General features: G+C 52.6%; 3 protein-coding genes across 7 annotated transcripts; 1 reads left to right on the forward strand and 2 right to left on the reverse strand.

Annotated features, from left to right (window-relative positions):
• The first annotated feature begins 136 nt into the window (after nucleotides 1-136).
• METTL25B (methyltransferase like 25B) lies at nucleotides 137-6951 on the forward strand. Of its 4 annotated transcripts, none has more exons than XM_055401607.2 (8): nucleotides 137-378; nucleotides 2911-3035; nucleotides 3187-3379; nucleotides 3851-3913; nucleotides 4162-4305; nucleotides 4741-5225; nucleotides 6005-6189; nucleotides 6613-6951. In XM_055401607.2, exons 1-8 carry the CDS (start codon nucleotides 268-270, stop codon nucleotides 6732-6734), a joined length of 1428 nt encoding a protein of 475 aa, XP_055257582.1. In that variant the 5' UTR covers nucleotides 137-267; the 3' UTR covers nucleotides 6735-6951. The 4 variants fall into 4 exon arrangements, with proteins under 4 accessions (XP_055257582.1, XP_055257584.1, XP_055257588.1 ...); XM_055401609.2 differs by having other exon boundaries at nucleotides 3227-3379; XM_055401613.2 differs by having other exon boundaries at nucleotides 3272-3379.
• Nucleotides 6952-7254: 303 nt separating this feature from the next.
• Nucleotides 7255-13477, reverse strand: MRPL24 (mitochondrial ribosomal protein L24). Of its 2 annotated transcripts, none has more exons than XM_055401624.2 (6): nucleotides 13337-13477; nucleotides 8459-8702; nucleotides 8282-8377; nucleotides 7961-8064; nucleotides 7589-7719; nucleotides 7255-7495 (listed from the first exon to the last, which is right to left on the reverse strand). In XM_055401624.2, the coding sequence occupies exons 2-6, from the start codon at nucleotides 8639-8641 to the stop codon at nucleotides 7359-7361; spliced, it is 651 nt and encodes a 216-aa protein (XP_055257599.1). In that variant the 5' UTR covers nucleotides 8642-8702; nucleotides 13337-13477; the 3' UTR covers nucleotides 7255-7358. The 2 variants fall into 2 exon arrangements, with proteins under 2 accessions (XP_055257599.1, XP_088692005.1); XM_088835879.1 differs by lacking the exon at nucleotides 13337-13477 and adding an exon at nucleotides 13058-13225.
• A 2047-nt stretch (nucleotides 13478-15524) lies between these two features.
• On the reverse strand, nucleotides 15525-25254 carry HDGF (heparin binding growth factor). Its single transcript, XM_055401623.2, has 6 exons — nucleotides 24868-25254; nucleotides 18722-18798; nucleotides 18448-18586; nucleotides 17572-17757; nucleotides 17093-17316; nucleotides 15525-16889 (listed from the first exon to the last, which is right to left on the reverse strand). Exons 1-6 carry the CDS (start codon nucleotides 24952-24954, stop codon nucleotides 16883-16885), a joined length of 720 nt encoding a protein of 239 aa, XP_055257598.1. The 5' UTR covers nucleotides 24955-25254; the 3' UTR covers nucleotides 15525-16882.
• Nucleotides 25255-25458: the final 204 nt, after the last annotated feature.

Below are 25458 nucleotides of genomic sequence, written 5' to 3' on the forward strand. Positions count from 1 at the left end.
TGCGCTGGCACCCCCGCCCCGCTAGTCTCAGACGTAGACAACTTGGCGCTGTGGGAAGTCGCGACCCGTGACGTCAGGAGTGCGCCTGAAGTCTTCACCCCCAGCCTGGAGTCCCGGAAAGACGGCATCCGGGACCAAATTCCGAACTCTTTCTTCTGAGACCACCTGAAGTGCTGAGCCCAGCCCGGGTCCCGGACCCGCGTGGTCCTGATCCTGGTTCTCTCCTCATTGCTTTCTCGCTCCCCGCGCCACCGTCTGGGCCCCGGAATGCCCGGGGTCTCCGCCCGGCGCCTCTCTCACGAAGAGAGGAGACAGCTAGCGGTGAACCTCACCCGGGTCGTGACGCTCTACCGTTCCATCCTGGACGCCTACATCATCGTGAGGCCGCAGGGATGTGGGTGGGGTGCTCCTGGTTGTGTGATTGGCTACCTAGCCACGACTAGGGGAGAATCTGGAGAGTTAGCGTCTGATCTTTTTTTCTGATAGGTTTTTTTTTTCGGTCTTTTGTCTGTACAAGAAAGGGTTAAAGCTGGGGCAAAACTCCCGATTCTTTTTTTCCCTCGATGACCTAAATATTAATATTTCTAGCACCTAGGTTGTTTTTCTAACCTTCTCGTGTCCAGAGTGATAAAGCGCATGGACATTTGAGCCATGCTGCTGCGGCAATGTTGAACTATCCCAGGAACATGTGAAGTGTTTTCAAGAACACACACGTTCGTTCATTCAGGTTTTGAATAGATTCCTGGTTTTGACGTGTAATGGACAATTCCAACTTTGAAGTTGACAGAGTTGGGACTAGAATCCCGCCTTCCCTGTCGTGTTGTGTTAACATTAGCATAAAAATTCCTCCTAGCCCCAGGTCCTCAGCTGTAAAATGGATCCCGTTTTGAAGGATCATTGTGAAGAATAAATGAATAAATGAGATGATGTATAAATGCCACCAGCATCCACTGAATTATTCATTTCCCAAACCCAGAAGCCATCCTTGATTCAGCTCTTTTCTGATTCAGCTCTTTCAACAAGTTTGTTGATTCAAGCTCCAGAATAGATACCAAATTCACCCATGTATCTCCATTGACACTGCTACCACCCTAGGCCAAGCCAACATCATCTCTCTTCTGGACTGCTTCCTAACTGATTTCTGTATTTGCTTCCTCCCTTCCATACCCATTTCTTCACAAAACAGGCAGACTGTTCTTCTAAAAACGTAAATCTGATCGTGACAATTCTTGCTTCCCAGGTACTCTGGGATTTCCCAGGTGGCGCTAGTGGTAAAGAATTCGCCTGCCAATGCAGGAGACCCTAGAGACGTGGGTTCAGTTCTTGGGTTGACAAGATCCCCTGGAGTAGGAAATGGCAACCCACTCCAGTATTCTTGCCTGGATCCTAATTATAGGTAATGGTAATTACCATTACCTGTAAAACCCTACAAGCTCCCTTTTAAACCTGATCACATTTCATTCTCTTCCACATTCACTATACTACATCTGCACTGGCCTGATCAGGGCCTTTGCACTTACTGATCTTCCTGGAATGTTTTTTCTCAACAGAAAGGCAATTGAGTAGAGTGGTTAAGAGCAAAACTGTAGGGTTGAATTGGTTTCAGATTCCAGCTGTACTACTTACTAGCTTCTTGATTAATGAAATGCATTAACATATATAAAATGTTTCAGATAGTATCTGGCATATTAAAGTATTCTGTGTTTGCTACTACGTGAATTTTTAAAAGTTGAGATAGAATTGACATGTAACATTTTATTTTCAGGTGTGTAACGTAATGATTCCTATTTGAAATCTGAATTATGAAATAATTGTTGTTCAGTGGCTAAGTTGTGTCTCTTTGTGACCCCATGAACTGCAGCACACCAGGCTTCCCTGTCCACTACTGCCTCCCAGTTTGTTCAAATTCATGTCCATTGAATCAGTGATGCTATCTAACCATCTCTTGCATCAGTTAATATCCATCGCTGTATATAATTTTTTTATGATGAGAACTTTTTAAGATCTACTCTCAGCAACTTCCAGACATACAATATAGTATTATTTACAACAGTCACCACACTATACATCTCCATGACATTTACATTGTAACTGGAGGTTTGTGCTTTTTGTCCCTCACCTATTTCACTTAGCCCCACCCCTGCCTCTGGGCAACCAGTGCCTGCAGTTTTACATGTGCTGTATTACTCGAAGAGTACACTCGCAGACTCTCCATTATGTTACTGTCTCATTAGTGTTTTGTTGTTTATGTGGCACTTGATGTTACTTGAAATAATTTCTTTTAATGTAAAGTCTGCAAGAGCAGGGATCTTGTCTGTTTCGTTGTTTGTATCCCCTGAGCTTAGGATAGAACTTGATGCCTAAAGCAAGGCTCCAAAATTTGTGTTGAACAAATAAATGAATAAAAATAAATTCTAGCAGGGAATCCTTGGTGGTCCAGTGGTTAGGACTTGGCGTTTTCACTGCAGAGAGCCCAGGTTCAGTGCCTGGTCAGGGAACTAGGATCCCACATGTCACGGTGGTGACCAAAAATAAAAACATTTTGGCATATATAATGTCTGGCGTCTATGGTGTCTGGCAAGTGTAACAGCAGGTTACTAGGTGGTAACATACTAACAGTGTGTGTTAGTCACTACTGTGTTAAGGGGGCAGGCGCAAAGCCACCATACACGCCTGTAAGCTCAGTTGAGTGGAGGATACACATAAATAAAGGGGCCATTGCTAAGAGGAGAAGTGTGTCCAGAATGCAATTTGGGCTCAGGAAGGAGGGGAAGGCTAGAGCAGACTTCAGAGAAGTAACTCCGATGAGGAGAGGTTCCTGCTAGTTGCAGCTGGTGACTGTGTGTTGTGTGGGTAGGGAAGAATGGGAGGGGGAGTAGCCTGTTGATTGCTTCTCCCTTCCCCCTGCAGGAATTTTTCACAGACAACCTGTGGGGCACACTCCCTTGCTCATGGCAGGAAGCACTGGATGGACTGAACCCGCCACAGTTGGCCACGCTGCTGCTGGGGATGCCCAGAGAAGGGGAAGTGGCCAGGTATGGGCAAGAGGGACCCTGTGCTGGGGGACTCGGAGCTGAGCCCTGCAGGGAGCCATTGCTCAGTCTCACAAGGGCTTCCTGGGTTGTAAGCTGGCACACTCAGGATGCAATGGAACTATTCAATGGGGGCCTGGGCGGGCTATCTCAGGTACAGGTCGGTGTGGCCACTCACCCTGCTGGCCCTGAAGTCCACAGCCTATGCCCTGGCCTTTACCCGGACGCCTGGGTTTCAGACCCCCTCAGAGTTCCTGGAGAATCCCAGCCAGAGTTCCCGACTGACAGCTCCATTCCGGAAACACGTCAGGCCCAAGAAGCAGCATGAGATTCGGAGGCTGGGAGAGGTGAGGAGATGGCTGGGGTACAGGTTTATCTGGGGGCCTTGGGGACTCCTTAAGCCTATGGGTTACTAAGGTTTGGGCACCTTTTATCACCTATAGGACTGGAAGCCCTAGAAGGTCCCTTCCTTGGCAGGTATACTATAATCCTATCTTCATCCTTCTGCTGGGTTGGTTGATGGCTACAGTTGAATCATTGTCTTATTCTTGTTCTGATAATCTTCACAATCTGCTGATGCTGTCACAGCAGGGCTCTTGTTCTGTGGGGACTGAATCACTGTCCTGAGAGAAGCAAAAGACAGTAGCCTGAGCCTGGGGTCATCACACCCTATTTAGGTTTCCATGTCTCTTGTCTCTTCCGTGGCACCCCCTACCCATCTTCCTCTGTCATCCTCAGCCCCTGTCTGCTCTCATTGAGTGTTTGCCCTGGGAGCCAACAACCAATGGCCAGGGGACCTTTGTTCCCTCTTCTTTCAGTTGGTGAAGAAGCTGAGTGACCTCACAGGCTGCACGCAGGTTGTGGATGTAGGCTCAGGCCAGGTGAGCCAGACCCATAATAGTCTGCTTTTGTGTTGGTTTTTTTTTTGTCATGGGGATAGACTAACTAGAAGGCAGGTTATCAGGCCACATACCCAGAGGGGCAGGTAATAAGGAGTGCAGGAAGTAAGCTGGGCAGAATTTAAGCCTCTGGGGGCCTGGTACCCAAGTGTCCAAACCATAGATAGGGATGGGCACTATGTAGGGGACCCTGAACAGGGCTGTCTTCACCCCCCTTCTCTTGACTCCAGGGCCATCTCTCCCGCTTCATGTCCCTGGGGCTGGGGCTGATGGTAAAGAGCATTGAAGGGGATCAGAGACTGGTGGAGAGAGCCCAGCGCCTAGACCAGGAGCTCCTACAGACTCTGGAGAAAGAGGAGAAGAGGAACCCAAAGGTAGACCAGCCGGGACCATGAGAGCAGGATTGACTTGGCTGAAACCAGGCACCAAGGCTGAATTCTCTCTTTTAAGTGTCTCAGCGCGAGATGGTGTGTCCCTGTCTCTGCTGCCTGCTTCACCAAAGCCCCATCTTAAAGGCACTTTCTAGTTAAAAAGTGCTCTCTACACTAATACGCCCTTCTCACAGCCACCTGCACAAAGTGACCAGTCAGGTTCGGCCTCATTACAAACGAGGAAGCTGGGACTCGGAGATAAAAAGATTTTAGTTAGTAGTGACAGACGCAGAATCGATCCCATGTCCTCTGCCCCAGTTGCTCCCCCACCTTCCTCCTTGGGAAGGAACTCAGGACAGATCCCTTCCTGTGGCCTGAGGTGGCGTGAGGACAGGAAACAGGCCTCCCATCTGCCTTTGTTCTGTCCTACCTCCACAGGTGGTCCACACTGGTCCTCGTCACCCCCCACACCACGTGGTTAGGTGGGTAGACCCCATGACCCTGTGTGAGGAGCTTCTGCTTCCACTGGAGACGCCACCTCAGAGCGGGGCCCGCCTGTTGCTGACGGGCCTCCACGCCTGTGGGGATCTGAGTGTTGCCCTGCTTAGGCACTTCTGCTGCTGCCCGGAGGTGGTGGCCCTGGCTTCAGTGGGCTGCTGCTACATGAAGCTGAGTGACCCTGGTGGCTACCCACTGAGTCAGTGGGTGGCTGGGCTGCCTGGCTGTGAACTTCCCTACAGGCTTCGGGAGGGGGCCTGCCATGCCCTGGAGGAGTATGCTGAGCGGCTACAGAAAGCAGGCCCCAGCCTCCGAACCCACTGCTACCGCGCAGCGCTGGAGACCGTCATCCGGTGCGCCCAGCCTGAGCTCCGGCGGCCAGGCGTGCAGGGGATTCCCAGAGTCCACGAGCTCAAGATTGAAGAGTGAGGCTGGGGGACTGGTGGGGTGAGACGGGGGGCATCACCTACTGGGGGTATGATTCCCCTCCCACCCTCACTTGTTAGCGTGTCCTAAAGAAAATCTAGATGTGCTGGGTTGGGGGAGGGGGTAAGTGACTGAGTTCTGAGACAGCTTCAAATTTTCTTTAAAAGGCAGTTGTCACTCTTACCAAATTTTTGAAATGATAAAAATATGGCTAAATAATTGGACATGTGTGCGTGCTAAGTCGCCTCATGTCTGACTTTTTGCAGTGCTATGGACTGTAGCCCACAAGGCTCCTGTCCATGGGATTCTCCAGGCAAGAATACTGGAGTGGGTTGCCATGCCATCCTCCAGGGGATCTTCCTGACTCAGGGATCGAACCCCGCATCTCTTAGTCTCCTGCATTGGCAGGCGGGTTCTTTACCACTAGCGCCACTTGGGAAGCCCAAATAATTGGACAGGTTTGTCTAAAAATAATATCTTGGATTGATTTGCTATTGAATGGACAGTTCACAGCCAGAAAACTCTTTAAATAAAAATGCATCTTAAGGGACTTCTTTGGTGTTCCAGTGGCATTCCCAATGCAGGGGCCCCATGTTCGATCCCTGGTCAGGAAACTAGATCCCACATGCCACAACCAAGACCCAGCAGTCAAATAAATATATATATTTTTAAATGCACCTTAAAGTAGAAAAGCAGAGTTGGAACTGAATTAGAAACGGACCGTTTGAATGGAGGAGTGACTTTCTAAGCTGAGTGCTGTCTATGACTGGCCCCACAGATATGTGCAGCGGGGGCTACAGCGGGTGGGGCTGGACCCCCACCTGCCACTGAATGTGGCCGCCCTTCGAGCTCACCAGGCCCAGGAGAACCGTGTGGTGGCCTTCTTCAGCCTGGCCCTGCTGCTGGCCCCACTGGTGGAGACTCTGATTCTACTGGACCGGCTGCTCTACCTTCAGGAGCAGGGTGAGGGGGGCCACACCTGGGACCCGGGGCTAGAGCTCTAGGGGTCTCCTTCAGGTCCCCGCCCCTATACCTGCTGGGACTTGGCCCATCACCATGGTGATTCTAGGACCAACAGCTGTTTCAGCATCAGACAGGGGGTGGGGGGCCTGTTAATGCAACTTCCTGCTGAATTTGGGTCCCTGTCACCATAGGATAGGGGAAACATCCCTGATGTGCACCTTAAGCCAGCATCCCTACAATGTGTTGAGGCTTGCCTCCTCCCAAGTCAGTGTCTCAGGCACTCATGTTCCTGGTAGAAAGCGGGGTTTCCTTCGATCCCCTTGGGCCTCTCCTATGCGGAGAGGAGCTATGACTACAGGTCAGGCAGGAGGTGGCTACGAGTTTGTTTCATTTCTCTCCTGAGTAGCCCTACCTTTCTCATAGGCTTCCACGCTGAGCTCCTACCCATCTTCAGTCCCGAGCTCTCTCCAAGAAACCTGGTTCTGGTGGCCACCAAAGGGCCTCTGGATGAGGCCTTCTCTCTTCTGGAGACTGAAGACAGCTGATGCAGCCAGAGAAAGGGCGCATCTCAGACCCCATCTGAAACCACCAGGCACAGCGCCGGGAGGCAGTCTTCACCTCCTCAGCCAGAGAACCAGCATCTGGCATCCTCCCTGGCACCTGGGTTCCCTACAAACCAGCGTCATACCCTTTCTCTCCCTGTGTGTTATATAATATTATGCAGAAGTTTATTTTCAATTTATTAAAAAATGGAAATCTTTACTTGTCTACAATTTCCATTAGATATAAAGGACAGACCAGCACCCTCCCTACTGAAGCCTGCTGAGGTTCTAATTTAGGTCTCATACTCCCAGTCCCCGCGGTCTTCCTAACAGGCAGCGCCCTGTTATTCAGAGGTCTCTGTGAGGGGAAGCTCTCTCCCTTTGATCTCCATCTGAGAAATCTGCAGGTCCTGCCCTGTGGGAGGACCCCCTTAAGACTGTTAGCTTCCATCCGGGTTTTGTCATAACATCAGGACAGATGCTCCCTCCCTCAACCCCTGAAACAGGGGTCAATGTGCAAGTCTTACCAGAAGACAGAGGCCCCAAGGCTCTTTATTAGCATCTGAAGAAGAGGTGGCCGCAACCTTCAAGGCTAAGATGAGGAGGAGAGAACTGGCTCCCCCAGCCTCAATACCAATAGACTTTCTTGTGTCTCCGAGTCTCCTGGATCCCCATCGCCTCCATCACCTCCTCCTCCAATGTCTTTAGACGAGGCACATAGGTTTTTTCTAGAGCATCTTCCACTGATGTGTCTTTGGGGCCATCTGTTGAACCAGAGGAAGGAAGATGGGTGGGAGGGCTTCTTAACATCTCTGACTCGCACTCCCACTTTTTTCCTGCCCCTCCCCCATCCTCACCAATCCACGTTTCAGGGACGATGCCATCAGCTCTGGGAACGTCAGGTTTCGGGATGATCCTTCCTGATCTTGTGGACACGCGTACTCGCTCTCCTGCCTCAGTGAATCTCCACTCCACTTCAGTAGGTTTCCTAGTAGATAGAAGAAGTGAGACCTCCAGGGAGCAGGTCTCCCTGCTATCTTCCAGCCGCAAAGTCACCATCTTATTTTCCTGCTACCCCTGGATGGGGGCTTCCTACAGGGGGTCAAGTCCATGAGATGGCTCCTCTCAATTTCCAGCACATCCAACCCACCATTCCCTTTGGATAAATATGGTCAACAACTTTCCAACAGAAGGCAGGAAACCCTCTGACCAGAGCCCCTGATGCTTGCCTGTCCATAGGATCCACAAGTTTGACCTGGTTGTGGAGCAAGGGTGCTTCACTGGGGACCATGGTTCCCCGGAAATCTGCAGTCTTGCCAACATAGCGGTAATGCTGTCAAAAGAGGCGGGGAGGTGGCATCAGAAACCAAGGGGTGTGACGGTGGCTCGTCTACCTCAACTCAGAGCGTCCAGTCAGGTGAAAAGGAAAAGGTCCGGAGGTTCAGCTGTCACACCATCCCCTCAGCCAGTCTCCTTCCGGTGCCACTCTTAATATACAGGGATGGATGGCACAGGCTTCCTGCCCATCGCCACCCTTACTCTTTACTTACTGTATTCAGTCCCTCGACAACCACCCAGTTTCGCTGCCGGATAACTTGAACCACTTTGCCTTGCTTCCCGGCGTCCTTGCCTTCTAGGATCTCTACCTGTGGGAAGATAACGAGGGTCAGGGAGGGAGATCCTTGCCCGGGAGCACTCCACCACCCAACCCTGTCTGAGACTCTCACCCTGTCCCCGCAGAACAGATGCCAGTCTTCCTCGGGGATGGGTTCCACAGCCACCCGGCGCCGCCTGGTCCCTGGAGGGTTCTTCTTCTTATCTGCCAAGGAGCCTGGGCGGCTCATCCCATAGCGGTAGTTGGGAGGCAGGGTGACCTTAGATGCCAAGGCCAGCAGAGCAGAGAGCCGCATGGCTGGAGGCTATGAGAAGTCCCCTGGCCAGCGAAAGACCCAGAAATCTTCCTAGTCAGCTCTGAGGTAACAAGAGGGCAAAGAAACAAGGGAAGAAACATCTTTTTAAGCACCTACTCCATGGCTCAGGATCCTACTGAATCCTCATAAGATACTATCTTCACTATTACAGATGATTATATAGACTCAGATAATTTGAGTGACTTGTCAATGGTCATACAGTCACTATGTGGGAGAATCGGCATTCAAACCCACAGATACCTGACTTCAAAGTCCAAAAAAGTTCATTGAGGCCAGGACCATGTTATCTAGATTGCCCCTGAATCTAGAAGATCCTAGTAGAGTCTGGCACATATTGTTTAGTCGCTCAGTTGTGTCTGACTCTTTTGTAACCCCATGGATTGTAGCCGGCCAAGATCTTCTGTCCATGGGATTTCCCAGGTAAGAATACTGGAGTGGGTTGCCATTTCCTTCTCCAGGGGATCTTCCTGACCCAGGGATTGAACCCGAGTCTCCTGCATTGGCAGGTGGATTCTTTACCACTGAACCACCTGGGAAACCCTTGGCACATATTAGGTACTCAATAAAAAGTCTTTCAATAAACACCAACAGCAAGATGTAAAGAAAACACTGGCATAAGTCCCCAAACCAGGCAATTATAGGGTAAGACAAACAGGTAGCAGAGATTAAAACTGGGATTAAGATGTCCCTATGTGCATGCACAGTTGCTCAGTCATGTCCAAACTCTTTGCAACCCCATAGATTGTAGACTGCCAGGCTCCCCTGGCCCTATAAGACTTTCAATTCCTAATCTCAATCAGGAGACAATCACTTCCCCCGGGGATAGTTTCTTTCCTAAAGGAAAAAGATCCAGAGCAAGACTGTCGGATTACAGAGACCTACAATTCCAAACTAAGTATGTACTCTAAGCTTCCCAGTTCTTGAAGGAAAATGGACTAACCCAAAAGGCACTTGCTAAGTTCCAGTGGCCATGCTAAGTGCTTTCCTGTGTCATCTCATTTAACCCCAAGGACAACTGACGAAGGAGGTACCATTAGCCTTGTTCCATAGCTAAGAATGAAGTCTAATTCAAAGAACAATTAAAGTTCACTATGAGGAACGCTGGGCTGGAAGAAGCACAGGCTGGAATCAAGATTGCCGGGAGAAATATCAATAACATCAGATATGCAGATGACACCACCCTTATGGCAGAAAGTGAAGAGGAACTCAAAGGCCTCTTGATGAACGTGAAAGCGGAGAGTGAAAAGTGTGGCTTAAAGCTCAACATTCAGAAAACGAAGATCATGGCATCTGGTCCCATCACTTCATGGGAAATGGATGGGGAAACAGTGGAAACAGTGTCAGACTTTATTTTTGTGGGCTCCAAAATCACTGCGGATGCTGATTGCAGCCATGAAATTAAAAGACGCTTACTCCTTGGAAGGAAAGTTATGACCAGCCTAGATAGCATATTAAAAAGCAGAGACATTACTTTGCCAACCAAGGTCCGTCTAGTCAAGGCTATGGTTTTTCCCGTGGTCATGTATGGATGTGAGAGTTGGACTGTGAAGAAAGCTGATCGCCGAAGAATTGATGCTTTTGAACTGTGGTGCTGGAGAAGACTCTCGAGAGTCCCTTGGACTGCAAGGAGATCCAACCAGTCCATTCTAAAGGAGATCAATCCTGGGTGTTCATTGGAAGGACTGATGCTAAAGCTGAAACTGCAATACTTTGGCCACCTCATGCGACGAGTTGACTCACTGGAAAAGAGTCTGATGCAGGGAGGGATTGGGGGTGGGAGGAGAAGGGGACGACAGAGAATGAGGTGGCTGGATGGCATCACCGACTCGATGGACATGAGTTTGAGTGAACTCCGGGAGTTGGTGATGGACAGGGAGGCCTGGCGTGCTGTGATTCATGGGGTCGCAAAGAGTCGGACACGACTGAGCGACTGAACTGAAATGAACTGAACTGATGATGACATTGGGAGAAGGCACCGGCACCCCATTCCAGTACTCTTGCCTGGAAAATCCCATGGGCGGAGGCGCCTGGTGGGCTGCAGTCCATGGGGTCGTGAAGAGTCAGACATGACTGAGCGGCTTCACTTTCACTTTTCAATTTCACACACTGGAGAAGGAAATGGCAACCCACTCCAGTGTTCTTGCCTGGAGAATCCCAGGGACGGGGGAGCTTGGGGGGCTGCCGTCGATGGGGTTGCACAGAGTCGGACACGACTGAAGCGACGGAGCATGCGTAGCGTGATGACATTGAAAGCTCTGGACTGGGAAGTCAGAGGACCTGAAATCTAGTCTCTGCTCCACCATCAGCTCATTCTGTGACCCTTGTCTTCTGAACTTCAGTTCCAGTATCCATAGAATTTCACAGAGCTGTTTCTGTCATTCAAGATATTTCTAATATTCAAAGACTGAATTATGTGGATAGTACTATCCTTTCTGTGTAAATTTAAAAATACATATTCTGTCATAGGCATAAATATTAACCAGAAAGAAACAGGGACCAACTAAAGTACTTGTTTTGGGGAAGAGGAAGTTTAGGAGGGCTGTTCCTTTCCATAACGTTTGCATTTTCTAACTACATACATTAAAAAAATACATATCAACTGGTTTATCTGAATATTGAGATATTGGGTCATTTTTCTTCTCTATACTTCTCAATATGGTAAACAAAAGATCTAGTAATATTTTTAATTAATGCTGGATGAAGACGTGGCCACAGGACTGGAAAAGGTCAGTCTTCATTCCAATCCCAAAGAAAGGCAATGCCAAAGAATGCTCAAACTACTGCACAATTGCACTCATCTCACACGCTAGTAAAGTAATGCTCAAAATTCTCCAAGCCAGGCTTCAGCAATACATGCACTGTGAACTTCCAGATGTTCAAGCTGGCTTTAGAAAAGGCAGAGGAACCAGAGACTAAATTGCCAACATTCGCTGGATCATCGAAAAAGCAAGAGAGTTCCAGAAAAGCATCTATTTCTGCTTTATTGACTATGCCAAAGTCTTTGACTGTGTGGATCACAATAAACTGTGGAAAATTCTGAAAGAGATGGGAATACCAGACCACCTGACCTGCCTCTTGAGAAACCTGTATGCAGGTCAGGAAGCAACAGTTAGAATTGGACATGGAACAACAGACTGGTTCCAAATAGGAAAAGGAGTACGTCACCCCGCTTATTTAACTTATGTGCAGAGTACATCATGAGGAACGCTGGGCTGGAAGAAGCACAGCTGGAATCAAGATTGCTGGGAGAAACATCAATAACCTCAGGTATGCAGATGACACCACCCCTATGGCAGAAAGTAAAGAAGAACTAAAGAGCCTCTTGATGAAAGTAAAAGAGGAGAGTGAAAAAGTTGGCTTAAAGCTCAACATTCAGAAAACTTGATCATAGCATCCGGTCCCATCACTTCATGGCAAATAGACGGGGAAAAAGTGGAAATAGTGGCTGACTTTATTTTTTGGGCTCCAAAATCACTGCAGATGGTGACTGCAGCCATGAAATTAAAAGACTCTTACTCCTTGGAAGGAAAGTTATGACCAACCTAGACAGCATATTAAAAAGCAGAGACATTACTTTGTCAACAAATGCCTGTCTAGTCAAGGCTATGGTTTTTTCAGTGGTCATGTATGGATGTGAGTTGGACTGTGAAGAAAGCTGGTCGCCGAAGAATTGATGATTTTGAACCGTGGTGTTGGAGAAGACTCTTGAGAGTGAGTCCCTTGGACTGCAAGGAGATCCAACCAGTCCATCCTAAAGGAAATCAGTCCTGGGTATTCATTGGAAGGACTGATGTTGAAGCTGAAACTCCAATATTTTGGCCACCTGATGTGAAGAGCTGACTCATTTGAAAAGACCCTGCTGTTGGGAAAGACTGAGGCAGGAGGAGAAGGGGATGACAGAGGATGAGATGGTTAGATGGTATCACTGACTCAATGGACATGAGTCTGGGTAAACTCCGGGAGTTGGTGATGGAAAGGGAGGCCTGGCATGCCTATGGGGTCACAAAGAGTCGGACACGACTGAGCGACTGAACTGAATTAAGGGCCTCAGTGTTCGTTCATTCAGAATCAAAAAATGCTTAGGGAGCATTACTATGTGACAGATGTAAGGTTATGAACCTTACTATTCCCAGCATTTGACAGTCACACTGCTGTTTGGGGGCAGTTGACAAGAGACAAGGAAACCAAGGCCCTGAGAGCTGGTGACTTGCCCTAGTTCATACAGCTTGATAGTAGCAACGCGAATCTCAAGACCTGAGTCTCCTGCGTGATTGCCATAAGACGTCTCTTAACCTCAGCCATTCTAGATCCCAGATCTAGATCTAGAGAGGCAATCCCAGAAGCCAGCCAGCCCCTCTTAGGTCTTTCTCTTCAAGCCCTGGAGAGGCTGGTGACCTTCCTCAGTGGGGCTCCCATTGCACGCTCTAGGGGAACTGTTGTGTAGGTAGTGATCCCTCAGGCCTCAGCTCCAAAGGCTGCTTCCACCGCCAGTCCCATCCTAGGTGCGGGTAATGATCAGCCCCCAGCGGTCTTCAGCACCCAGCCGCTCCGAGCTTCCGATGCCTGGAGACCCCAGACGAAGCAACTGAGCCATGACGGGGCAAAGAACCTTCCCGTTCCCACCTCCCCGACCAGCCCAGAGATCCCGAAACCTCTGGTTCACGAAATCCTCACCTCAGCTTCCCGCTGACCCGCTGGCCTCCGAGGGTCCTGTAGGCACGTGGGACCCACGCTCCGCCCAACTCCATCCCTCAGATTTCTGGGAAATGTAGTCTAGTTGTACAATGGACGCTCAACAACTAATCTAGCCTCTCCGTATGCTGGGAGTTGTAGTCCACCACTACGAAGCAAGCGGGAAGCAGGAAATTTGACCGGGTAAGAAATCGAGGAAGCGTAAGAGCACCGTGAAGCACGTCGGGAGTTGAAGGCAAAGTCGGATAGGCTGCGGTGCCGGGCACATTCCTGCACGTGCTCTAACGTGGAGGCCGCTGGGAATTGTAGTTACCAGGGACCATGGCTCCATTTTCTAGGTGATTGCGGCTTCTTCAAAGCAGAGGGCCTTCCCTTCCAGTGAGACAACAGTCAGTACTCTCCCCGCCCGCCCTTCTCTGCTGCTGGGGGCCAAGGCAGATGACCAAAGTGTCATAGGCTTTCTAAAGGGATGAAACCTGGGCTTTTCGGTGCCAGTGGATGAACTAGTCACAAAATGTCAGACTGGAAGAAACCTCAGAGGATGAAATCCAGCCATTCCACTTAATTCAGGAGTATTGGAGGATTCCATGCTATGGACCGCCTCATCCTTCAACAGTTATCGGTAGAAGGCAGCCCTAGCTTTGCCCTTGAGCGTCCAAGTTGTTTCTACAACCAGACCCAACCCTCTCTTTCCTGGCCATTGTGAACCTACTTCTTGTGCAAACTTAAAAAACTTTCCCAGGTGCTTAGGGGGAAGCTATGTTAAATTGGCTGGGCAGAAGCAGAGTACTGGGTGCAGTATTCTATGACGTTGCCCTCATGTGGAAATTTCGTTGTTCAGTCTCTGTCACGTCTGACTCTGCAACCCAATGGACTGTAGCACGCCAGGATCCTTTGCTGCTGCTGCTGCTAAGTCACTTCAGTCGTGTCCGACTCTGTGTGACCCCATAGACGGAAGCCCACCAGGCTTCCCAGTCCCTGGGATTCTCCAGGCAAGAACACTGGAGTGGGTTGCCATTTCCTTCTCCAATGTGTGAAAGTGAAAAGTGAAGTCGCTCAGTCGCGTCCGACCCTTAGCGACCCCACGGACTGCAGCCTACCAGGCTCCTCCAGCCATGGGATTTTCTAGGCAAGAGTACTGGAGTGGCTTGCCGTTGCCATCCTCCACTATTTCCCAGAGTTTGCTCAAACACATGTTCATTGAGTCAGTGATGCTACCTAACCATCTCATACTCTGCCGTGCCCTTCTCCTTTTACCTTCAATCTTTCTCAGCATCAGTGTCTTTTCCAGTGAATATTCAGGGTTGATTTCCTTTAGGATTGACTGGTTTGATCTCCAGACTCTCAAAGAGTGAAATTTTATGTGGAATTTTAGGTATTTGTAACAGACTGACACTTCATGGGAAATTGATGGAAAAACAGTGGAAACAGTGTCAGACTTTATTTTTTTGGGCTCCAAAATCACTGCAGATGCTGATTGCAGCCATGAAATTAAAAGATGCTTACTCCTTGGAAGGAAAGTAATGACCAACCTTGATAGTATATTAAAAAGCAGAGACATTACTTTGCCAACAAAGGTCCGACTAGTCAAGGCTATGGTTTTTCCTGTAGTCATTTATGGATGTGAGAGTTGGACTGTGAAGAAAGCTGATCACCGAAGAACTGATGCTTTTGAACTGTGGTGCTGGAGAAGACTCTCGAGAGTCCCTTGGACTGCAAGGAGATCCAACCAGTCCATTCTAAAGGAGATCAATCCTGGGTGTTCATTGGAAGGACTGATGCTAAAGCTGAAACTGCAATACTGTGGCCACCTCATGTGACGAGTTGACTCAATGGAAAAGACTGATGCTGGGAAAGATTGGGGGCAGGAGGAGAAGGGGACAACAGAGAATGAGATGGCTGGATGGCATCACCGACTCTGTGGACATGCGTTTGAGTGAACTCCGGGAGTCGGTGATGGACAGGGAGGCCTGGCGTGCTGTGATTCATGGGGTCGCGGAGAGTCGGACACGACTGAGCGACTGAACTGAACAGACTGAGAATGGAGGAAGCTGGCACACCTTACCTGAATCTGAGAAGTGAATTTGAAAAACATTTGTAGTCTCTTTCCCCACTCCCCTGCACCATCAGTTAACCAACACACCTCCAAAGAATCAGTCAAAATCCAATGTAGTAATCAATGAGTTTTATTTTCCTAGAACTGAAATCATCTACGGTTTTCAGAGCTAAACTTCCAAAGCTACAGTCAGCAATTTTTCATCAGAGCCCAAGGGAGAGGGGCAAGGGTGAAAGAGACAAGAAACTGAAGAGGCAAATAGACCACGAGAAAGAGGTTGGGAGAGGGCGATTATTTCCCTCTGGCCTCTCAGTGGGTTACAAATCGGATCTGGTGACAACACTGAGTGGACCAGGTCGGGGGTATGTGGATGGGAAATGACGTCAGCAGGAACACCAAAGCTCCAACTACAACAAGCAAAGTCATCAAGCCCCAAGCAGAAGGGGAGCCTCCCAGTGCCCCTCAGAAATGGGGGCAAGAGCGGGGGGGCACACAAAGGGATGGGGGGTCTTCAAAATTTTTTTTTGTAATTTTCTTTTATTAAAAACATTTCCTAAAAAATGTGTCTTTTATGTCTGGGTGACGTGTGTGACTGTAGGCTGGCCTTGAGCACTGTCAGAAGAGGGTAAAAGGTAGCTAAGGGTCTCCCTGGGGCATCCCATCTCTGGCCTGAGATCTAAAGGGGGATGGATACTCCTCAACACTCCCACCCAAGCTGGGTGAAGTCAGCCCTTCAGATCTCAGGTCACTGACCCAAAGAACTTGGAAGACCCCAAATCTTTTGATGATAAACTGTAACTCCCATAACACCTGGGGTCTGCATAAGTGAGACAATTGGGCATTGTCAATCATCAAGGATTTATGGAAGGGAGTGCCTCTCCCCTTCTCCGCTCCCCCCCACCCCAGCTGTCCCACTTTCCCTGAATCCAGGCAGCTGGGATAATAGGTGTGGAAGGAAGGGACAGGAGCTCAGGGAGATGGCTTCCTCTTACCCATCCCCCCACCCCAATTTGAAGATTGCCCCTCCCAGACCCCAGAAGCCCACCCTGCTATTTATTCTCCATCCCTTCCATTCATAGCCCTGATCCCAGCCAACCTAGACGTCTAGAATGCCTGGGGAAGGGGGCAAGGGGTGTCAGGAGATGGAAATAGCTGGTCCAGGCCCTAACAAGTACACTGGGAAACAACTCCAGGCAGGGAGGGACACAATGGCCTCATCTCATCCCACAGAGCAGAAGACATGGACCTGACTCAGGTCACAGGTGTGTGGGGACACGGAGGTGAGGGCCACGTGGCCTGCCCCATCGGGGTCAATCTCCAGGGTCTGAGCTCAGAAGGGGAGAGTGAGTGGGAAAAGGAGAGTGGGTTGGGGTGGGGAAGGGGTTCCCAGTTTGGAGGCCATGGCCAGTTTCCCCAGTAGCACCCAGACAGCAGCAGGAACGGGGCGGGGGCTCCTCTTGAAACATTGGTGGCTACAGGCTGCGGGGGAGGGGTGGAGGGGAGAAGGGTTAATGGTGGGGCCTTGACCTGGCCAGGTCCCAGCCAGCGCCGTTCTCCTGGGAGAGCCCCCCTGCCTCCCAAGAGGCTGACTGCTGCAGGCCCTCCTCCTCCTCCTCCTCCTCCTCTCAGCAGAGGGCTGGGCCTTCCCAGCCCAACTGCCAAGGGGCAGGGGGCTCACTCACCTCTCGTGATCTCTCATGCCCGGGGCCTCGGCGTCTTCCTTGGCTGCCTCTTCCTCTTCTTCCTCCTCTTCTTCCTCCTGAGGAGGCCCCCGGCCAGAGCCGGGCTCAGATGGGGTACTGTTCTTCTCCGCCTCCACTGGGAGGGGCCTCTCACCCTCCAAGGTGGCCCCCTCCTTCTCCTCCGCTTCAGGGTCTTCTGCTTCCTTGGGACGTTTGGGGGAGTCCTGCGCCAGACAGGCAGAGATGAGGCTGGACGGGGAGAACGCCAGCCTCCCGCTCCTTTCCGCGGAGGCTCCTTCCCGGGCAGACCGGCACTCTGCCAGCTCAGCTGTCTCCTGCAGCCCATCTTCTCAGGAGGGACGCCCCCCGCCAAGACTAGGTGCTGAGTCTCTCAGACTGGACACTCCCTGAACAAGGAGTAACTTCTCTCCTCAAGACTAGGAGCCTTGCTTCGGGGAGCCCAGGTAGGGGACAGTTACCTCCAGCAGGTCCCCCGCTCTCCTCTTCAGCGCTCCCTTCTCATTCTTCTCCTTGGCTGGCTCGTCAATGACTAGCTTCCCTTCCTCATCGCTGCTTCCCTCGGCGTTCCCCTTCTTGTCGCCATCACCCTCGGCGGCTTCGGGCTCGGGTTCGGGCTCTTCCACACAGCTCTTTTTCTGGGAGGACTGCGGTGGAGACAGCGGAAACTGAGTGGCACCAGCGGCTGCCGCGCAGGGCCCCCTCCCCAGACCCCTCCCTCGGCCACTCACTCCTTCCTTCGCCCGCCTCTCCCCCGCCCCCACCCAGGTGCCCAGTCTCACAAGTGATTTGAGACCCACCTCTGTCGGATTAGCCCCGGGGTAAACCCACTGGCCGGGCAGGCAGGGCTCTGTGCAGGAGGGGGGAGGGCTGGAGCAGGAGGCAAAACCTCGGGTCAACTTCTCCCAAAGGGAGCTGGGACCCTTTCCCCGCCAACCCCCGCCCCCCACCCTCCCGCCTCATCCTGCCCGGCTCACGAGCACCTCCTCCTGGAAGCCTTTGTGGAAAGAGTTAAGGCCACACCTTCTATTCACTCTGGGCCCTCAGAAGGCCTGCCCCCACTTACCGCCTCGGTCCTGTTCTTGCCCCTCCCAGGCGCTGTCTAACAAGTGGCCCCTCACCACGGCTACATCACACACCCACAGCCCCATCCCCTCTTGCAGGAAGCCCCCACCCCTCACCCCATGAGCTCCTACTCTGAAAGCCCTGGTGTTGGTTTCTGAGCCCCACCCCGTTCACAAAAACTAAGCATCACACGTGGGCCCTGTGTGGTCACACCTATGGCCACACCTGCTTTCCAAAGGGGTGGGGGTCTCTGGGGGCAGCCAGCAGCTCACCTGGTAGCCAGAAGCCTTGACGGTGGGGTTGTTCTCGATCTCCCACAGCCCCTCGCTGAACCCTTTCCTCTTGTTGGGCTTGCCAAATTTCTCCTTGGACTCCTCGTAAGGGAAGAGGTCTTTGGGGCCCAGGAATGCCCTGGTGAGAGATGGGAGACTGTGCTCTCGAGCCCCTCACTGCATCTGAGCTGTGCAGCCCCACAGGCAAGGGGTGTTGTCACCACCACTCTTCCCCCAAGCCGGCCCTCCCTACCACTTATTCCCCCTCACTCACGTCTCGTGGGTCCCGAAAAAAAAGACTTGGTATTTGTTGGCTGTTGATTTCACGGCAGCCTCCGGCATCTCGTCAATCTGAGAGCAAAATGAGGAAAGGGAGCATGAGCTGGAATCCTAAGGTCATGAACTGGAGGCCAGAGGATAGGTGCTGCGGGAGCTGACCTCTAAGGCACATACGTGAAAAATCAGGCTGAGAGGGACCCAGGAGTTCACCAAGGGGGTTTCTAAACCATTTTTAGCAGTGGGACTTTGTTCAAAGGAAGTCAGACACAAAAGCCCAGCAGAAATCCTCCCTCTCCTTCACAAACCAAACAGCATCCCTAAACAGATCCCGTCCATAAGGCTCCATGTCTGCCATCACCCTGGTGGGTCCACTGGCTGTCATGCCTCTTGCCTGGACTAAAACCACAGCCTCCATTCTTGCCTCACTACAACCCATTCTCCATGCTGTCACCAGGGGGAGCCTTTCCAAGCGCGGGTCTGAGCATTCTTTCTCCCTGCTAGTGGCTTTTCAGGTATCTAGGGACCACCCGTTCACCATTATCCATAATGTCAAGGTCTGAATTCCAGAGCTGCCACTAGTATTTGCATGACCTTGGACAACTTACAGAACCTCAGTTTCCTAATCTGTAAAATGGAGAGTGTCACAGTCCAAGGGCTGTAAGGCTTAAATGACCACAATGTGGTCCGTCCCACATATATGTTCCCCATCATCATCTTCTCCCAGGACACCGTCCTTCTGCTCTCTGCTCCAGCCACACTGATCTCAGCCTTCTACACTCACTAACTCCTGATCAGCCTTCCAACCTCAGGCCCATCATTGCTTCCTCCAGAAAGCTTCCCCATCTCCCAATCTGATCAGCTTCCCAGATAAAACTCTCGGCACGTCTCCTTCACAGTGCTTTTTACGTTTCCAATATTAATGTCTATGTGGACTATACCTTCCCCAAGATCAGAGAAGTCTGTTTATATGTCCAGCCCAGTGCCTGGCACACAGTGGGCACACAATAAAGAGTCACCGGATGACGATGAAAGACTGCTCTGACTGAGGGTGAGGTGAGGACAAGAGGCTGCCTATTTAGCATTACCCAGCAGCAGCAGCTCCCCAAAGAATTTTGGGGGACTCCTGAAAGTCATGTGATATAGACTATCATCTTACAGACAAGGAAACTGAAGCTCAGAAAGGAAAAGTGATTCACCCAAAATGACAGGACAAGTTAGGGAGGGCCAGATTTCAGAAACAGCTCCTAACTTGATCCTCTGCCTCAAATGTCTCTGGGGGGTGAGGGATGCTGTGATGGAGAAGGTGCAGAGGTCTGAGGCCAGGGAAATAAGTGAGATGCAGTGGCCTACACAGCTTTTTCCTGATCAGGCCCTAGAAGCCCAGGCCAAGCTAAGTTAGGGGAGGAGAACTACAACTCCCAGCAACACTTGCAGCGGCCCCGGCGGCCTGGCTTCCCGCCGGACAGAGGCCAGGTGGCCATGTTGACTGGGGCCCCAGGCGCAGATAGGAAAGAGAGACAGGCCAAGGCAGTGATTAAACAGAGAGTAGAACAGTGTGTCTGACTAGGGACCTGGGGAGACGGGGAGGCTGGGTGGATGGAAATAAGCTGACACACACCCAGGAGAGGGGGTGGAACCTGGGCAAGAATCTGAGGGGCATCTTGCTCCAGACATGGAGTCTTCAGGCTCCTGAGCACCTCCCCCCCTTGCCCTGTGGCCTCTGGGGACAGAGGTCCAGCCCCTCCCCCCCAGGAAGGCTCAGCAGAAACTGCGCACTCCCCACCACCCAGAGACACTGGGGTGTGAGAGCAGGGGGTGGAAAGGCATGCTGTCCCCCCACCCCAGCTCAATCCCCATTGCCATGACAACCCAACCCCGCCCCCGGGGCCACTCAGCAACCAGGAATGTGACTGCTCCTCCCCCCCAGGCCCTCTCTCCAGATTGGGGAGGAGGGGACACTAACTCACACCCCACCCCCAAGCCTGGAGTCTGGCACCTGGGTCCCTGGCTGTGCCTGAAACCCCAGCCAGGGCTGAGGGCCCAGGCCCTCCTCAGGAAGCCAGAGCTGGGGTGTGGCAGAGGAGCCGCCTCCACCAGGACACCTGGGTCCTGCTGCCAGCTAGTTCCCCACCCTCCTCTCAGAGGGGGTAACAAAAAATAAAACGAGAGGCTCCAGGGCTCAGAAATCCCAGGAGACAGGCATAAGACAATAATAGCAGAAGCCCTTTCCTAGGCCTCTTCTCGGTGGATCTTTGTGCATCAAGAAAGAGAACTGGGGGTGGGGGGATATCTAAGGGTCCCAGTTAGGAACGCATCTGGGCTGCGTGTTTTCAGTGCCACACTTGAGCCAGGCAGTAACAGGCTTGTAGGAAACATGTGATGAAAGGGGAGAAACTGAGGCCCAGGAAAGGGGGTAGGGTGAGCAAAGGGGTCAGAAACAGGAGACTCGCACGAGGTCCTCTCAAGGAGCTGAGACCAGGCAAAGCGGCGCTTTGACCTTCAGTCTCTTTCCCGTGGGAAACAAACTCAAAGAGAGAGGTAGCTGAACACTGTGATGGGATCCAGGAGGCCACCAGCTGCCCAGCCTCAGGGGCGGGGGAGAAACAAAAGAATGGATGCGAATTAAAAATAGAACGAGACACACCAGATATACCCACCCTGCTGACTTCTAGCAAAATAAAGGGTGGGTTGAGAGGAAAGAGGGAGGCCAAGGACCTGGGCAGATGGGCATCTACCTCCAAAAGGGTAATGCCACCCCCCACCCCATCTGACCTTGAGAGTAGGCACCTGTGGGGGAAGGGCTGGGAGAGCAAGTGCTCTTTTCACTTAATGCAATGCCCAACCGCTCACCCCAAAAAAGGGAGACATTCTTTCTCCAGTGGCCCCTTCATCCTTCAAGCCACAAAGGAAATGTCTTATCTTGCATTTGGAAGTGAAAGGTGGTTCTTCATCGACGACATAGAGGATATGAGGTCTCAGGGGAGGCCTGTGCCCCCAGTACAGACACGTGTCTCCCAGGCGGTGCCTTTATATCCAGACTGTGACTCAGAACAAGTGAGTCAAGGCTAAGTGGGTCAGGGTGGGGTCAGAGAAGTGCTGGAGACCCCACTGCACCTCCTCCACTGGCCAACAGGGGAAGGGGCTCTGCTACTTCCCAGCCATTTTAGGAATCCTGGCAAGTTACTTCCCCCTGGCTGGGGCTCTTCCACTCCCACGCCTGCCTACTGCCTTTGCCTGGCTCCTTCAGACAGGCCTGCGCACAGGAAGTCCCATCCTGCCAGAGCCCATGGACACCTTCTAAGGTCTGAAGTTCCCAGGTGAGGAGTGGTGCGAGAAGATTAAACACCTCTCCCCCAGCCTCATACCCAATCCAGGCCCAGGGGCACCTGGCTCAGCACACAGGAAGGCAGCACAGAAGTCTAAGCCCACACTGACTGCCAGCCAGGGTTCTGACCACCACACCCAGGGCCCAGGCCTAACCTGACCCAGGAACCGGAAAATCTGGGGCAGGAGACAGTTGGGGCCAGGAAAGTGTGGCAAGCTGGAGAGGCAGAAAAGGTGGTGCCTGGATGTGGGGGAGGGGCAGAGGGAGGAAAGATGGGTGAGGCCCTCCCGCTGCACAGGTTTTCTGGGACTGAAACAGGAAGTGGAGAAAGGAGGAAGGAACCTAAGGGGAAAAATCCCTGAGTCTTGGAGGTTAATTGTTAAGTGCTTGGAGATCCCCCGGGGAAGTTAGGCAGAAGGAAGAGGAAAGGAGAAGGTTAAGATGGAGTCACACCATCCTTCCAGGCAGGTCTTGCCTACCACGTGGTCCCTCTGGCTGGACTCTGCAAGCACTGGGCTGTTCCAGTCTCACCCAGAGTCAGTCACCCTCCCCAGAAGCAGGGCCTAAGGAAGAAAAGTCCACACAGTTGCCTTCACCATGGCTGAGGGCTCTGGTTGCCTATTATATGGAACGGTTAGCAAGTCTCCTCTATTCCTCCTCCATCTCAGGAAGAGCCAGACCCTCTTCAGGCTCTGCCACTCTATAGACTAAGAGACAGCATCCAAGGACAGTAAGGAGACCCCAATCTATCTGCTCTTTTGGCATTCAAGGACAATGTATTTGGAACATAACAACCTTGGGTGTACCACTCCCTCTAATTTTCATAATCAAGACCCAGAGTACAGGCAAAGGGTGGGGTCCTATCTCTTTGGGATCCAGTCTGGTCCCCCTCCCCCAACTCTAACTTTATCTAAAGGGTCCAGCCCTCAACCGAGCAACAGACGTTGCCCCCCTGTCCCAGAGGCCCGGGATGAAGAAGAAATAGCATTCCCAGCCCCAGGTGCTACCCTTACTCCAAGGCCACCAGAAAACCACAGGTCTCCTTCATATGGGCCAGTACGCGTCTATATGGGGCCCTCCCCTCTCTGCAGCCCAAAGGGGTCCTTTGCAACCCATATTCCAGCTGAGTCCCCTCCCTAGTCTCTGGGCTTTGTCCCACCCCCAGGAGGTAGGAGTAGTAGAGACCTGGGTTCAGTTCTTGCCCTGCCCACCAGGACCTTGGCATCTGAACCAAGAAGCCAGATGGATCAAAGGTGCAGGGTAAAGTACACGAGTGTCCACAGACAGACATGCACACACACAGCTGACCGTGGCTGCTTGCTCACACTGCTCCCCGCCACCACCACCACCCAAGTTCCCTAGGAGGCCCTGGAAGTTGGGAGAGCCCTGCTTCACTCTAGACTTCACTCCCACTCCAGAGGCCAGACATCTAGAAGTTTCCAGGAACAAGGAGCTCAAGGCATGGGATTAGGCACATTCCTGAGGAGAGGGTACAGAGTGAGGGTCTCCTGGATTTTCTCAGGCTGGTCCCAAAGTTGGTCTGCACACTCTGAACAGGACCCAGGGGGGGCCTGGACCAACTTTCCTCAGAGCAGGGTCTGGCCCAGATGAAGACACAGACTCACATGGAAAAGAGCAACCCACAGCCAATAACGCAGTTCTGCACTTGGCCCCCTCGCCCAGAAGACTCCTTCCCTCTACTTCTCTCTGCCCTTGGATTTCACTCTATACTCTAGGGCCAAACCCCAAAGCCCTACACCATCTTTGAAATAAGTTAACAGAGGCACTGTACCCTGTGACACCCCCAACCTCCTCCAACAACCTCTGGAGGTTTTCCATACTGTTACTTCACCTGTCTCAGTTCTTAGGGGAAACATGATGAATGCGCCAGGCTGGGCTTTTGGGCCCCACCCTCCCACCTGGCCAGGTGCTGGGCGGAGGTGGTGGTGGGGCGCCTCATATTGGCGGGCTGAATCAACCACATGGCAGTCTGGGCTGTTCTGGCGGGAGAGGCGTAAGAAATGGGGAGGAGAAGCAACTCGGGTTCCCTCCACCTCCACTCACAGGGAGGGCAGCCTGGACTGGACTTCTCAGTCCCACAAGGGCCCTGCCACCCTCAGCACCAAATCTGAGTTGGCAGCACACGAAGGAGTGTATTTTTGTGGGGTTGAGTGAAGGGTATTAACGGGTGATTTCCAAGCCAGAGTCCCTCTTCTTCCGCACCCCCCACAACGATTCCTCGACCCTCCCAGCTTCAGATCTGTTACGGGTGCCCCAAATCAAAGTTTTGTAGAAGCGAACTCCGCCTCCGTTTATCCCTTTCTGGGCTGAGATCCTGCTTAACCGTCTAATCTGGGAAGAGGAGAGTTTGAACCAGGGGTAACAATCAGTGAAGAAACTGGGGGTCTCTAAGGGGGTCCCTGAGGGGGGTAGCGGTGGCGCTTGGGGGGTGGGAGGAGTTACACGACCGGCCCGTGCCCGTGCAGCGCGCCCGAAACCGCTGGGAGTATGGGGGCTGGGGGCGGAACTGAGCACGCGGAGCCGGGGGCCGGAAAGTGACCGGCGCTCTCGGCTCCCCACGCCGCGCACACGCCACTGCGCGCGTTCGCCGTGTGGCCAGGTGTTCGCCGCCGCCGCCGCCCCACCACCCCGCCTCCACCATTATATAACCGGCGGGTGGGTTTGGAGTCGCTTGGCTAGGACTCGGGGACTCAGACGCCCCCCGCCCCCACTCCCAACCCCTCCGCGCGGAGCGCTCGAGCCCTCCGGGGTGTTATGCAACCCAAGGATAGGAGGCGGCGGGCCGCGCTGCTCACCCGGGCCGGCCAGTGTGGGTAGCCCTTCATCTTGGCGAACACCAGGTCCCCGCATTTGTACTCCTTCTGCCGGTTGGATCGCGACATGGCGGGGCTCCGGGCGCCCCGGGCTCCGCGCCGGGCCGGAAAGCGCGAGCCCAAGTTTGCGCGTGCGGCGGTAGCGGCGCCGCTCCGCTCCGGCCCTCGCGCGGCCCCCGCCTCGATGGTGGCCCCCGGCCCGGGCTCCGGCGCGGCCACGGCGACTCCGCCCGCGCGCCGCACGGACGGGGCGGGCGCGGATCTGGGGCAACGCTCCGGTGCGATGGGTGCGCGCTTGTGCGGTTGTTTGTGTTTGAAATTCAATTGCTCCCTCCGCTGCGCGAGGCCTCTTCCTCCACCCCCCCGCCCGGTCCCCACTCCTCCTCCCTCCTCCTTTTCCCACTCCCCCTCCTCCCCCCTCCGCGCTCCCTCCCGCGGCGGTTTGATGCGTGCAGCTTCTTGACGCCCCGTGCCTGCCGCTGCCCGCCGCCCAACCTGCAGCCGCCTGGCGGCGCGCGGCCACACAGGCGTGAGGAGCCGATCGCCGAGCGAGCCGAGTAGGCTTTGTGTGCC

Source organism: Moschus berezovskii, chromosome 4 (assembly GCF_049115385.1).
Source record: "Moschus berezovskii isolate FMDL1 chromosome 4, NW_MosBer_1.0, whole genome shotgun sequence".
Lineage (NCBI taxonomy): Eukaryota > Metazoa > Chordata > Mammalia > Artiodactyla > Moschidae > Moschus > Moschus berezovskii.